The 15,740-nt window shown below is 37.2% G+C and overlaps 1 protein-coding gene across 1 annotated transcript; it reads right to left on the reverse strand.

Annotated features, from left to right (window-relative positions):
- Nucleotides 1-9,418: 9,418 nt before the first annotated feature.
- On the reverse strand, nucleotides 9,419-14,366 carry LOC149138889 (uncharacterized). Its single transcript, XM_089447549.1, has 7 exons — nucleotides 13,547-14,366; nucleotides 11,682-13,465; nucleotides 11,470-11,562; nucleotides 11,198-11,298; nucleotides 10,395-10,441; nucleotides 10,190-10,266; nucleotides 9,419-10,007 (listed from the first exon to the last, which is right to left on the reverse strand). Exons 2-7 carry the CDS (start codon nucleotides 13,452-13,454, stop codon nucleotides 9,537-9,539), a joined length of 2,562 nt encoding a protein of 853 aa, XP_089303675.1. The 5' UTR covers nucleotides 13,455-13,465; nucleotides 13,547-14,366; the 3' UTR covers nucleotides 9,419-9,536.
- Between the last annotated feature and the right edge of the window lie 1,374 nt (nucleotides 14,367-15,740).

Below are 15,740 nucleotides of genomic sequence, written 5' to 3' on the forward strand. Positions count from 1 at the left end.
TTCCGGAACGAAAATTAGTGGAGGAGACTGCGTCATGAATCTCTAACTCGTGGCCACAGCCGCTCCATCCATACTGTACCATATATATATATAAAAGAGCTGTATAGTTTATATATCATTGTGTATATACGAGTATATATACACAGTGGTATTCGGGAACGAAAATTCCTACTGCTTCCTTCATAGTGGGTGTTTGTGTTTAACGGAGACAGGATCCCAATAATTCAGGTGCTGCTTTATTGGAGGCAAAGAGGCGATCGACACTGTGCATATATTCGCCGGGAGCGCCGGCAGCCTTTTGTTGTTGAGTTCAGATGTGCATGTTGCCCGCCAGATCAACCATCGCTGATCTCCCATTGATATGTTCACAGTGATTCTCTGCAATGTGTCCATCCATCGGCTTGCCTGCGATCCGCCCGGTTCTCCTCTTGTCATGTGTAATCAAACGAGTGACAGAGCTTTTCTACTTTATTGGCCCGAAACTTTGGTTTCCCAGCCGTAATAAACTTTACATCCTTCTCAAATTTACTTCCCTAACTATAATATCTGGATAGAAATACTGCATGAATTAAGATCAGAAGTGACTCGAACCGCCGCAACGCTCAAAGTGTTCAGAAAATCTATATTTAATTTTGGAACCTAATACAGGATCATGCCTCTATGTAAAACGATTGGTCAAAAACTTACATGCACGTGAACAAAAAGGCTAAGCGTGTCCGCAAAAATTGCAGCAAGCAAGGCCAACAAATTCGATCATATTATTTAGCCATAATAATAGCAAATTCCACTATATTCTTATCCCAATTAGTCGGATGTATGCAGTGTTTGGACGTTGTTGATGATTACGTAATCATCCGCATGGCATTCCATCAGTATGAGAGTTCATTACTCAATTTAACCATATATATCGAATCTCTTGTTAGTATAAGCAAAAGTTATATATATATATAGATAGATATATATTTTCTCTTCATAGTATAAACAAATCTATTTTGAATGTCTTCTCATTGTAAATACAAGTTTTTTTTATGGGATTTAAAGTGTTTTTTTTTCTTGGGTTTAGTATATTTTTAAAATTTGGTAAAAATAGGTTTGGAATTTTATAAAATTGGTATACTTATTATATTTTAAAAAAATTGAAACAAGTCAAAATATAAAATAATTATTATTTTAAATATATATATATATATATATGAATATTTTAATTTTTTTTAATATTTAATTCATTGTAAAATTATTACTAAATTTAATCTATGTATTTGTCAAATTTAATAACATACCAAACTTTCTTTTTTAATCTAAGAATAAGGGAAATTTATTATTTCAATTAATCCATGTGATTTTTAAAAGCAACCTTAAATTATTTGGAGGATTATTTTTTTTTAAATTTAATCTCACATCAAATCTTAATTTCATGAATTTAATTTTTGTAAAATTAATATTAAATTCAATTAATATATTTCTCAAACTCGATTTCATATTATATCTTATTCTTTAATTTAAGAATATATCATTCATGAGGTGTAGATCAGTTGGTTTGCATGGGATTTAGTCCCCAGCAAGACTCAAATTCAAACTTCATGAAGTCATTTTAGGGAAATTAAAACTATCCCAAGTAGCCTAACTATATAGAGGAAAACATATTATACTAAGAGTGAAAATGGGAGGAAAAGATTAAGTAACATTAATTATAATATTTTAATACAGAATTAAAAAATTAAAAAAATTAAAGTGATTAGAAATGATTACTTGTAACAGCTTTGAGTCTTGTTGTGTAAGAGATTCTTTAAAAGATGAAAATGTGTATAAAGATCAAAGTAACTATTTAAGAAGAAACATATTGCACTTAAATGAAAGTGAGGGAAGGAACTTAACAATTTTCTTTGTACATATACATATATTTGTGACTAGAGCAATTGGTAAATAGGCTACTCGCATAACACTGAATGGGGTCAATTCCTAACTTCTAGGTGAACCATGTTGTGCTACCACCATAGCCTCTAGGCAAACCCAACACATGACCACAACTAAACTCATGAGATTTGAATATAGAATCTTATGGTACATAACCCTTCATTATCATAGAAATAGCTAATTAAGTGCTATGAGGATTTTTTTTTAAGCAAGTAAGAGACACTATATTACCAAAAATATGTTACACACAGCACATTCAGAGAGTAACTTTGAAGGTTGGTTATCAGACAAGAAGAAACCTTCAGAGTGATTAGAGATTTGATTGACAAGAATATCCCATACAAAACTATAAAGAAGGCTTACAAAATGAGCTTCTCCCCTACAAAAAGGATTCTTGCTAGTGTGGGCATCAAAACTTAAACCACATAATAAACTGAGGAGCGACAATAGCAAATGAAACATAAAGGAAGGTATAATCAAGCTACATGCTTGCCCCTGGAATTGGATGGATCTTGATGCACTTTACTCTTTCCTTCTTCACCATCTCCTACATTGCCTAGAGAATCTTCTTCCGCCTTTTCTTCAACTATTAGGCAGCCATAGGAGATTGTATCTTTTTAGAGAGAATTTTTTGGCGAAAATCACATGGAATACCATTTGTCGACGCGTTTCGAACCAACAAGTTTGGTTCATCGTCAGGACAAGTTGAAGAAACAGATCCAGCAAAGCAATTTAAAATAAGTAATGAAGAAACAGATCCAGCAAAGCAATTTAACCACACTTGTTCAACTTGTCCTGACGATGAACCACACTTGTTGGTTCGAAACGCGTCGACAAATGGTATTCCATGTGATTTTCGCCGAAAAATTCTCTCTAAATTGATATGGATCACAGAAGCCTGAACTCTAAGATTATATCTTACCGAGAAGGCTCTTCAATAAAATTCTAGGTAGCATTGGTGGGGAACTTCTTCGAATTGCCCATTTTTTGCTTCAAGCTTTTGATTGGGAGAGCCTTGAACTATGGGATTTGTTCCTTGCATTTCTTTAGTTGGGGAATCAGGGAGAGGAGGGAGCTTAGACTAGTGGAAGGAATTTATGTCCTCAAAGCTTTACAAATAATCGGATGATGTCGGACATAGAAGAAAAGGCGGGAAGTTAATACCAATGGTTTTGGATAAATTGTGCAACAAAATATGAGCTTTCTTGAGTTGAACTTTTTCCTTAGTCGTCCTTCTTTCTTCGCCCTCTTGGGATAACTACATGGTCCATAAGTGGTGTGCTATCAAATTCCAGACTACCTAATGACCATCGCCAAAGTCTCTGTGTTCAACGACCACCTTTGAAACCACCCCGCAATGAATGTGGATAGTAATATCTTGGTTGAATAGTTCCACATGTTCATCATGCGAGGGAGTGCAGGGTGGATGCCTATGGCCTCTACCTCCACATCGTACTCTGCCCCTTTCTCTGACCATGGAAATTGACTGTCAATGAACCTGGTGCAATAACCTCTAGAAAATATGGAAGGAAGAGCAATGGAGTTGTTGTGTCTATCAACTTCTATCATTTGCATGAGGGAATGAAGGGGAAACCACGAGGCTGAAACATGTATGATAATTGGCACATCAAAGAAATCGTAAGGTCGGCCACGAGGAGGATGTAGGAGGAATGATCTAGGCATTCTGGATTAAATGGAGCATAATTCACCTAGAGAAAATATGAAGTGCATGATCACCACTTAGAGGCTTCAATCATGTCAGGATTGACTATTATCTTATGAGATCTAATACGGCTCAATGATCAAGGGATCACTTGGATCCAGGATAAGTGTTATGAGATTAAATAACATTAATTATAGTGTTTTTCTTGAAAAAAAACATTAAAAAATTAAAAATTATTAAAAATAAAATTATTAAATTATTAATTATTAATTAGAATGTTTAAAGGATCTTTTAAATAAAATATAGGATTAAAGGGGCTCCAAGAGAAATCTAGAGGGAAAAATTAAACCAAGAAAAGCTTAATTAATTAAATTACAAAGTAAAGGGGAAAATAATAAAGGGAAAGGGAAATTTATAAAACATTATAATAATAATGATTTATATATATAATAAGGTTAAGTTTGTTTTTTTGGGATTCCAAAACATATATTATAAAAGTGGGAAATTTATTTGATTTATTATTGGGAAATAAAGAGTTTGTTGATGTTTATCCTAATATAAAGAAATTGTTGATATTTATTATAATACAAAAAGTAGATTAACATGCTAGGTTTTTAAGGCTATTTTTAAGCTTAAGAAATAAAATCAAAGAAAGAAAAATTAAAAAAGAGGATTGTATAGAGACAATTATTTCGACTTATATTCAGAAGCATCCATAGGAATCGGCTCCTTGTTTCCTAAAGAGTAGTTAGGGTATTGTTTCTCTACTCTCCCAAGTTTATGATCCATGGAGATCATAATCAATTGTATCAAGTCACTAGAATTTCCTCTTTAGCTTCATTTTTATCAAGTAGAACACATCCCAAAAACAATTTCAAGTGCTAATATATGTCAGTTCTGTACATGTATTAGCTATAGTAGCCTATGATGTGACTTGTGTTAGTGACCCAGTCAGCCACCTCAATTAGAGCTTTTTTGTCAGTCAAAGAACAATACTCGTCAACTAATTCTTTCTCCACCTATAAGATCTCCTCCTAGATTTGTTAAGGAGTGTGCTTCAGGTATTGAGTTATTGAGCTCTCCACTCACTTTTGGGTGCGAAAGCCACCCTGCAGTCGGAAGTGAGTCATTCCTCTATGATATTGAGCCCATTGATAAGGCATATTAACCAAACATTGTTAGGCCATGCCTAGATTGAGTGAAGGAACAATGTAGTAGTGGAATAAATGAGGGAGTCATGAGAGATAAGGTGGGTGAGAAGATTACATTGGGACTTCGAAAATCACGCAAGAAGCCCAAGGAGGTGGGCATAAAAACAACCAAGGAAAGAGAGGAGTAAGAAGAAGAATCTGAAACCAACCAACTTAGCCTACTTGACATAGGAAGGGAAATGGCATAAGGGGTTGACCAACTCTCTGTAGTGCCATATTTACTATAGAGTAAAAAACTTATAATTGGAAGATACATAAAAGAAACCCAAGTCTAGTCATGTTGTGGTACCATCTAGCTGAAACTAAACCTTGCTATGAAAAACCATAAATCTCATCATAATTTTCCTTGTAAGTGCCATGGGTAGGGAGGTAGCACTATGTAGGATGAGTGCTTTCCACATTTGAAAATGATCAATATATATGGGAAAATTTAGCTACATTGAATCATCTAATGTATGGGAAAATTTAGCTACATTGAATCATCTAATGGTTAAAACGATTTAACATTTCCAACTAAGAATTAGGATGAGTGCTTTCCACATTTGAAAATGATAAATGTGTATGAGAAAATTTAGCTACATTGAATTATCTAATAGTTAAAGATTATTTAATATTTCCAACTAAGATCGGATAAATCTCCATGTTATTTTAAACATCAAATGGAGATAAATGCCTTTGCCATCAAAGAATGGTTATATAATAGCACACTATCCCAGGGAAATAATGGTTCACATCCACCCTCCCCTCCTGAATGCTCGATGAAATGGTGACAATGAGTCTCATAATGTCAACATTCAAACACTTCATTTGGAGATATTACTACTTACCTTGAGTGGCAAGAACAAACAAAATTTAGATTAAAATGATTAGATTAAAATGATTGAAAGATTAAAAAAAAACACTCTATTTGGAGATATTACTACTTACCTTGAGAGGCCAGAACAAACAAAATTTAAATTAAAATGATCGAAAGATAAAAGAAATTGAGATAAAATGATTGAAAGATGAAGAAAATGAATAGTGAATTTTTAAACTGATTAAATAATAAATTAAAATGAAATAAATGTAGTGTTTAGATTTAAGTGAATATTCAACCAAAACATGTTTAAATATTTACCAATTACAGTTATCATAACGGACAAATGAATTATATAACCTCTCAAAGTTTATACTGTGTATGGAATTATGCCAATATAATCAAAACGGTTATATATCGAATTTAATTCAAAATGGGATTGTATTTAAAGCAATATTTTTTTTCCTATTCTGTTAAAAGAAAAGAAGAGGGCTGCGTACCGAGGAGGAGCTCACGTTACTGATTCTGTACCACTCCCTCCATTAATTGTGAGACCATTCAGAGTGAAAGAGCTTTTTAAACCAATTTTTTTTTCCTACCTACAGTTGTGAAACGATTCAGAGTAATTGTGAGACCATTCAGAGTGAAAGAGCTTTTTAAACCAATTTTTTTTTTCCCAATCTACAGTTGTGAAACGATTCAGAGTGGGATGAAAGAGCTTTTTAAACCCATTAATTTTTTTCCCCTACCTACAGTTGGAAGTTGTATTAGGAAACTTTCCTCCATTACAGTTAGAATTCATATTAAATAACTCTCAATTGAATAGACAATTCTGACAGAAAGGACATTGCAAGTAATTTTTATTTTTTTCAGGGTAGTCAATTATAACAGAAAATGAACTTGTGATTTTAAAAAAATACTATTAATTTATAATTAATAGTTACCTCAGAAAGGTCTTATAAAGTAGAATAACCAAATTAATATTCAATATTTCAAATAAAGTTATTAATTTATAATTAAAAGTAGTTACCTCTGATAGGTCTTATAAAGTAGAATAACCAAATTACTATTCGATATTTCAAATATATTTTTTTATAAATTAGAATAACCAAATTACTATTCAAGTGTTCCTTCTGAGGTATTGACATATAAGTTTTACTATTCTAATTTTGAAATACCTAGATAGGTTTTCCCTCTAAATTAGAATAGTAAAACTATTACTCATAAAACATAATGATATTCAAAATCTATTAAAATACTGAAAAGTCTACCAATGTCTACCAAGCCTAGCCTACTCAAGTCTTCATGTCTTTCATTGCCGTATCTCTATCGCACAGATCCTTTATGAAATCTGTCATGTAGGGATAAGAGTGGCTATAAATTTTGTCATGTAGGAGCGCCCTGAGATTGAGAGATGCCACCTTGAGTGAGTTCAAGAAAAACAATTAAGAAAGGAATAGCGCCCTGAGACTGAGAGATTCCACCTTGAGCTCGACAAAAGCCATTGCGAGAAGAATCTATGTCATAGAGTCTTGAGGAAGAGGGTGGTAAGATATCGTCTGGGTAGGTTTGCAATAATTTCAGTTTTTGAAGCTGGGCATTCAATTCTGCGGAATATGATCATACAAACAAGGAATTCTTTCTCCCATTTTCTCAACATTAACGATTGAGTTGTTGTTGCCATGTCACAGTCACGACAAGCTCTATTTTCCACCTTTAACTTGCATTTCACATTCACAATCCTCTTACCAAAGAATCCATTGGAGTTGAAGTCCACCACCTTGAATTCACAAGCTCTATTTTCCACCCTCAACTTACATTCACATTCTTCTTGCCAAAGAATCCATCTGGGGTGAAGTTCACCACCGTGAATTTTTTTCTGCTTCTTTTTACGTTCTTGGAAGATGAGTTGTATTTCACACAGCACTCAAAAAACATATGTGATCACCGTGACTGGTCCGTAATGCTTAGGAAGTAGAGTAAACAGCAAATAACAGCAACCCCTTCTACCCCTGCTCTATTGTTCTTAAGTTCACAGATTGGAGGATATGACATGGAATGGTGTACAGTTCTTAAGTTCACTGGAAATGGCATGGAAAGGTGTACTGTTCTTAAGTTCACACGCAGAAGGAATGGTGTAATGTTCTTAAGTTCACACACAGGAGAGGACATGGCATGGAATGAGGCGTGCTGGTGAGTAACTGTGCATCGTTTCGGAGACAAATGGTTAACTTTCGAATTTGTAAATTCCTTATCATAAATATAGGAACTTTCATTATAGGAATTATGAAAGGGATGCGAACATCGACAGCCCATTAACCTTTACAAATCCAACTTCTAAAAGCACTTGTGCAGATTTGGAAAAGTGCCCATCTGCATAAAGATCTAATGATGATAGGGGAATAACTTTCAAAATGTTGAATTCTGCTAAAACCTTGGTTGTTAGATGGTATCCATATTTGTTGTTTGCCTTTGGTTCGTTCTTTTTTTGCGTCTTATATATCGCATCCACACCTGCCACCCCTCCAAATACATTAAATGTGAAAGGGAGAAGCATAGAGTTTGCCACCCCTTCAAATAAATTAAACCTTAATCATGAAAGTGTGAGGTATTAAATTCAAGGGCAAAATCTTATATTCATTGGAAAACTGGTGAGTCTTCATAAGGTTTCATGGCATCTGTATTCAATTAAGTTTCCAATATAATCAAAGATAAATTCTGTGTTGAATTGGTTTCAAACATAAAACATTTTTTTTTTACTTAGTTCTAAGCAGAGTTAATGCTATTTGTCTATGGAATTAGTTCCAAATATAGTCATAGTTTTCTTTTAAGGTTTAATTAGTTATAAATAGACTTATTTCTGTCTGGAGTACGAGGGACAAATGAAGGTTTAATTAGTTATAAATAGACTTATTTCTGTCTGGAGTACGAGGGACAAATGAAACCCTAATAGTTTAGCGCCCACGGATTAAATCCTAATAGTGTGGAACTAAGTGGTATTATAACCACTGGCGCAATACCACTCATTAGAGAAATTCGTTCTAACATCCAGGACTTCAATGGCTCTATCTCGGGACTGCATGCATTATGCCATTTCTCTGTGAGAAATTTGTTCTTAAGATAAATAATGAACGTTATTTCTGTTGGGAATTACGAGATTACCTTAGAAGAGTAGACTCCGTGATTTTCATTTCAGGTTTCTTTTGAATTAAGTTGTATTGAGAAACCAGAAACCGCCCATGGAAAATGGCTTATTGGTGAATTGAAATCAAATTTTTGGAGTGAAGATTATCAGTTAACATCGCAGTGATGCAATAATCTTATGAACAAGATCCCAAAATTTGCTGAGGAAGTGAGAGTCAATTCAGGGATCTTAATTAAAGCTTGGTTAGATGTCAGCCACATTGAGAAACCAGTAACTACCCATGGGGTATGGTTATTAATGAACAAGATGTTAACTGTAATATTCAATTAATATGGTGAGGCAGCACCCCCATGATTTGCCAAAATTGAAACGCCATATGTCACCAATTTGGCACCAAGTGAGCGAAACACATTTGAGGATCACGACAGCAAGAGGATCTTGAGGGAAGAATTTTTACTAGAATAATATGAAATGCTACATATTACAGTTAGTTAATTTCTCCACGGCCGAAAATACGTACAAGGGAGATTGGGTCTGCACATACGTATTGATATTGATACCTACTCCCAGTGAAACCAATGAATACTGTCAAACCTAATATTTGTATTCAAGTACTGCATAAAGTTACCAAAAAAAAAAAAGTCTACAAAATTTCCCCATTTAGTAATTTTCTACATAAAAGTCTCTAGTATCCGACGTTGTACAGAGCTAATATTAGTCCAAATCTGTACAGAGCTGCACATGAAAATTCCAGTAAGTAGGCAGTAGTAACTGTAGGTCTGGATTTGGAAGGAGTGGAGAAAAAATTTAAACTTTGCTTTCTCCAATATTATCAGGACTTTTGCCTGGGTCTGCCATATCTGGTGAATCAACGAGGTCCAAAATCTCTTCTATCGTCAGATCCCCACTGTCAAGGCTGGGGAACCTCTCCAAATTTGGGGCATTGTCGTTCTCTGGACCCTTTGTCGGGGGAAATTGATTTATCATGTCTCTCAGAAAGGGGTCCCCTTCGGAACAGGAGTGTGTGGCATCCGACACCGAAGATGAGGACGCGTCAGCCATGGAATCTGCAAAAGTTACTCCAACCGCCTGACTCGTGGGCACCCCATAACTTTTCCCCGTTTTCAACACCCTTGCAGCATCTTCTCCATCTGGTATCAAGCAAGACCCGCTGGCACTGGCACTCTTTGTTGTTGTTGTAGTGGTGGGGGGAGTTGCAGCAGCAGCAGCAGATGCAGATGTTGCGTCTGACCGTGGCACCTTTACACCACGGATCATCTGCACCAACAACAACAGGATTGATTCATTTTCTAAATTTAGAGCCTGCAACCCACCTGAATAACATTTGTCCTAGTCCTTGATAATCACGCAAATAATGGAACGGTGCAACACTAGTTAGTTCTACACCACTAGCAATGCAAATAACAACAAAAAACAAAAAACTGAAAGCCCATGCTTACATATTTTCCAGTCTTGGTGTCAGAATATATCACAATGAAGTCACCCTCTTGCAGGCCATTCGATCTCACGAAGTCACCTGTTTTCACAGCGAAACCATTAAAAACCCCACTTCATCCCCCACACTAAAAACATTATGACAAAATACTGTGGATTGCAGAAACTTCTAGTTCAAAATATAATCCTGTTAATGGCAAGATTTCATACCAGTATTTTCAAGCAGATACATCCTGCTCTTATTATTCGGCCAAAACCTGAGATTCATCAACCCAATATAAGCGAACAAACAAACCAATATATACTAATGTTTGATATTAACAGTGAACCAACCAGTTAAATCCTGTATATAGACTAATAGAATAATCATAACAATATCAATCAACCTCTTCAACCATGATGAACTCATCAAACCACCTCTTCAACCATGAAGAACTCATCAACTTCCTCAAACACCACAAACACCACACCTCAACCATGATCAATTCATCAACTCTCTTCAACCATGGACCATGGTCCATTAGGCCAACCAGCTCAACCATGGTCCATGGTCCATTAAGGCAACCAAACCAGCTCAACCATGGTCCATGGTCCATTAAGGCAACCAAACCAGCTCAACCATGGTCCATGGTCCATTAAGGCAACCAAACCAGCTCAACCATGGTCCATTAAAGCAACCAAACCAACTCAACCAGCTCAGCTCACCCACAATGTGGTTGACATACTCCGACATTTTTCACCTTATATATGCCATATCCCACCATTTTCCAACCTTATAATGCCAATAGCCTCCAGCATTTTCCAACTTATAACTGATATACACAAGCATTTTCTACCTTCAACATTTTCCACCTTCAACATTTTCCAACTTATAACTGATATACACAAGCATTTTCCACCTTATATATGCCGATAGGCCTATATCAACCCCATTTACTCGATAATATCAACCCCATTTACTCGATAATAGCAGTGTGACAGTGGGAAATCCTAATGCCTAACATTTTTTTTACCTGTAACGCATGTTCCATACTCGAGACGTTACAATGTCCTCCATTGCAATTGATATCCCATCTCTTGCCTCCAGCTCAGGCAGATGAATCTCGGCTTCCTTCTGCACACATTATATCCATGCAAAAACAAAACTATAAGCTTCTAAAAATCCAGCCAGAATTTATATCAACTTGAGTTGAAAATAGAACCAGCTCAAAGAATATAAGCAGAAAGATGATATTCACAGTTTTCAGCAAATCGTGTAAGAAAAAATAAAGTTAACGAACCTAACCTTGGGCAGCACGATCCTTCCTAGATTGCCAACGTCGCTCTGCTTGAGAACTTTTTGCAGCAAGAACTTCAAGTGTTTTTCTGGTTTCCATCCCTGAACGTACATTAAAGAAGGCCATGAAAACACATTGTATGAGGGACTGATTATAGCAATTCCATGCTGTGAAACCCTAGAGTATCATCATTCCAAGATGTAAATTTTTTCTTGTTCACCTGACGTCGATCGGTTTGCATGAATGTTTGTCGTTGATATTGCATGAGGGTGAGATTCACAGGGTCTGCTGGCTGGGTTGGCATTGCTGTTGAGGAAGGCCACTGGCGGTTCTGGTGGTGGTGATGATGACCCATGGATCGTCGCTGGCGCGCCATTCTATTCTTTCTGGCCTCCTTGGTTGATGCTGCAGGGTTTGGAGAGCGGTAGTTCATGTATTCTAAATAGGATTGTGAAGATGCAAAGCGATATTTATGATCTTGAGTTGCTTGCAATGAAGTGTTGCAGTAAGTCTGCTGTTGATTTTGAGATCCCTGCTGCAGCATGGCAGCCATATGGGATGGCCATGGAGTGCCATCAAAGACAGCAGATTGCTGCAACATAGTTTGACAATCATTAGGGTTGGTAAAACCACCATTTCCATTAACCAAATTGGGCACATCCCTGAAGGAGCCAGTTGCCGCACCATCATCTATAGGTATTCTTCTATATTTTGCAGCATGAATTGCATCCACTGAACTGGGCAGGCCCTGCATTGCTCCAAACATGGTTGGATCGCCTGAATTCAGATAAACAGGCACAGTACAGCTTTGGGGAATATCGTTATACAATGCATTCTGACGATGATCTTGTTGCTGCACCATTGCTCCACCATTCCATGGATTAAAATGGTCCATTCCTGAGAAATTATATGAAGCAGGTGTACCAGTGCACATGCCTGCCTCGTTCAAAACCATCTGTTGAGAAGAAAACAGCTTCCTTTTACGCTGCAAATGATGATTCTGCACCCATGCCAGTATCAGTTTCAGGAGATGCAGCATTCCTTTCTTCCCCCCACCTAAATGTTTAGCAGCGTTTTCAATAGTTGATCTCTTCAGTTTAATGCTTCTCAAGTCCTCAGGAGAAATGGAGTCACGGTTGGATTTGAGCCATTCAAAGAAAACCATTGGAAGTTCTTCTGATGAGCAGTCATCAACTCGTTCTTCAAAAGATCCAGAGCCTAGACTGGACTGTAACCCTTCTAAAACTGAAGAATCAGGAACAATAAAAAGAGGATCCCACACATCAGATCCATCCAGCAAATCCAAGTTCTGCAACTCCTCCAAAACATCAATTTTCTCAGAATGATCAGGATCCTGATACAAGCACTCTGCATTACCATTACCAGCATTGCTGTGTTCATGGGGCTGAAGAGTTGGGACAAGGGAGCTCTGATTATATGAACAAGAGGTGGCAGAATCAGTGCCACATAACGCAACATCCTGGTCTCCACCAGATGGGGTGCCTGGGGCTGCACAGGTAGAGGAATGCCTTTCTACACCTTCGGCCTCCTGCTTGATATTTCTGGGAATCCAAGAAGACGAAGATGGAGAAGAAGCAGAGGCTGAAGAGGAAGTAGTAGTAGCAGAACCCAACGAGGATGAGGCTGGTGCTGCAGGGCCCAAATCCTGGAGCTCTTCAAACACAGGGAGGTTAACACAGTCAAAAATCCTGACAGCATCCATCAGATCATCAGTCTCCGTGCATTCATAGTCTGTCCACTCTGGACTGATGGGAGGAATCAAATCCTCGGCCTTGCCTAGAGAGTTATCTAAAAACTCAGCTGCATCGTCATGACCACAAGATTCAGTGACCACCATTTCTGTTTTTTCTTCTCTGCTGCTCTGCTCTTTCATGCCTATCATTCCTTCCAAAGCCTCAGATTCAACGTTTGCATCATTCATGATGATTTCATTTGTTTCAGCGATCTGAACAGGAGCAGAGCTAGTGTCCATGCCTACTCTTCCTGCATAAAAGGAAGTCAGTTATCAGGCCACAATTATAAATCTTACTAAAAACAAACTTTCAAAAAACCCATTTCAACTACCTTAATATCCACGAATCCACCAATCTCAGTCTCACGGATATATAAAATATGTATAATTATAATTATCCTAAAAACCCCAATCTCAAAACTCAGCTCAATCCATTTTCTGAATATTTTCCTTCCACAGGGCTGCAACCCTAAATTCATAAAAACCAAGAAATTTCTACTCTGATATTCCCCCTCCTCCTCTCCTCACCTCACCTCACCTCACCTCTTCTTTCATAATCGAGAGGCCCTCATTTCACCTCACCTATTCTTTCGTAATCCAGAGGCCCAACTGACCAAATTGACAAAACCAAGGAATTTCTAATCTGATATTCCTCCTCCTCACTTCACCTCACCAAAGGCCCAACTGGTCAAATTTACAAAACCAAGGAATTTCTACTCTCATATTCCTGCTCCATCTTCACTCCACCTCACCTCACCTATTGTTTCACAATCCAGAGGTCCTCATTTCACCTAACCTCCCCTATTCCTTCGTAATCCAGAGGCCCAACTGACCAAATTTACAAGCATATATTTATATAGGATGAAAACAAACAAACAAACAAAAGGGTTGATATCCAGATCTGGGCAATCATACGAAGGCAATCAAATGATGGGCAGGGAAGCAAGCAGGTCGTTTTTATAATCGAAGCAAGGTCTACAGTCTCCATTAACAAGCCAAGCGGACATGATGAACGCAATACATACACCTTGGGGAACGGGGAGGAAAAGGATTAAGGAAGCCACTAGAAGGGGTCAAAACTGCGGTTCTTTTGAAAGCCTAAAAGACTTTTCTGGCCGTAAAATTGTAATGGACAAATAACCAACCTTTTGACTGTGAAAATCCCTGAAGACTCTCCTCCAGGGACCTGTTATGGTGTGTACACAATGACGGTGATGCACTACACATGGTATATGGATAAATATATATATATATATATATATATATATATATATATACATGTATATTATGTGGGAAAAGGGATCAAAGTGGTATCATGGGCGTGGAAAAGCAATGTAACAGTCGTCATCTCCACCTGAATATGAAAACCCTCGCCCGGATTTCAATGGATGACATTAGATAAACAAAACCCTTATCGATGAAAAAACAAATCAAAGGTAGACTGGTGGGCTCTTGTAGTCATAGTGGAACTATAAACTCGGAATGCTCAATTCACTTCATATCTATTGAAGGCTCCCCTAGATCCCTTCAAATAAGGCAAAGTGTGATCACACTTGTAGACTCTAAAATCCGAAAAAAAAATACTTCACGTTTTTGTGTAATGAGCACTAAATGTGATGATCCCCATCTCTCCTAGCTCAACACCTGCGTCCACCAAAAGGGCTCCTGTCTTTTCCTCTAAACCAAGCCCAACTCGGATTGGAGATAAATTAGGCAGAAGTAGTAAAGTAAAGCATGCAGGCAAGCCCGCAGCCATTGTTTTTTGGTTTTTGTTTTGGGGGTTGAATATTTCGAGCAGTCTACGAAGATCGAGATTAGATGCGCGCGCCACCTGAATAAGGATCACCTGCCATGCGTAACGCAGTGAATGGTGGAGGTAACGGCACCTTCAACGATCTACATAAATGACTTTTCCCCTTTTTTTTCTCTTTCTCTGAGTAAACAAATGTGATCGCCTTGTCTTGATTTGTTGTTGAAACGGCGCGGCCTGCACACCCCCCTCCCTCCCTGCACTACGTGTCTGTCACCCCATCCATCCCATTGCTCTCTCGCACATGAACACATCAATATTAACATAATTCTACACCAACAACAAACAACATCATCATCGTCCTCATCTTTATCCTCGTCCTCATCGTCCCCCCAATCCCAATCCCTAACTAAAACCCAAACCCCAAACCTCATTTGGTACCTAACCCCTAGGTTTATCTTCACGAAGCATCAATTCACAGCACCACCTTTTGAACTTTTGTTTCTGCGATTGCTCTTCTGCTGACACCTACTATTTCTCAGACTTGTCTCAGCGCGAAATTTAACAGCCCCTTTTGCCATTTCTATACTTATTGCCTCATTTTAAAGACTATTTCTAGCGTTTCTTCAAGTGGAAGCAGTGTCCTTTTGAATATTGAAATCAAAATATTTAATTTAGATTTAGTTGATACAGTAAAACTTTGCTCTTATTAATCAAATATTGAATTTAGAATAGTTGATACAGTAAAACTTTGCACATATTATCAAATATTGAAT

This window comes from Pinus tabuliformis, chromosome X, assembly GCF_031772625.1.
Source record: "Pinus tabuliformis cultivar Carrire ecotype Pingquan chromosome X, CPIR1, whole genome shotgun sequence".
Lineage (NCBI taxonomy): Eukaryota > Viridiplantae > Streptophyta > Pinopsida > Pinales > Pinaceae > Pinus > Pinus tabuliformis.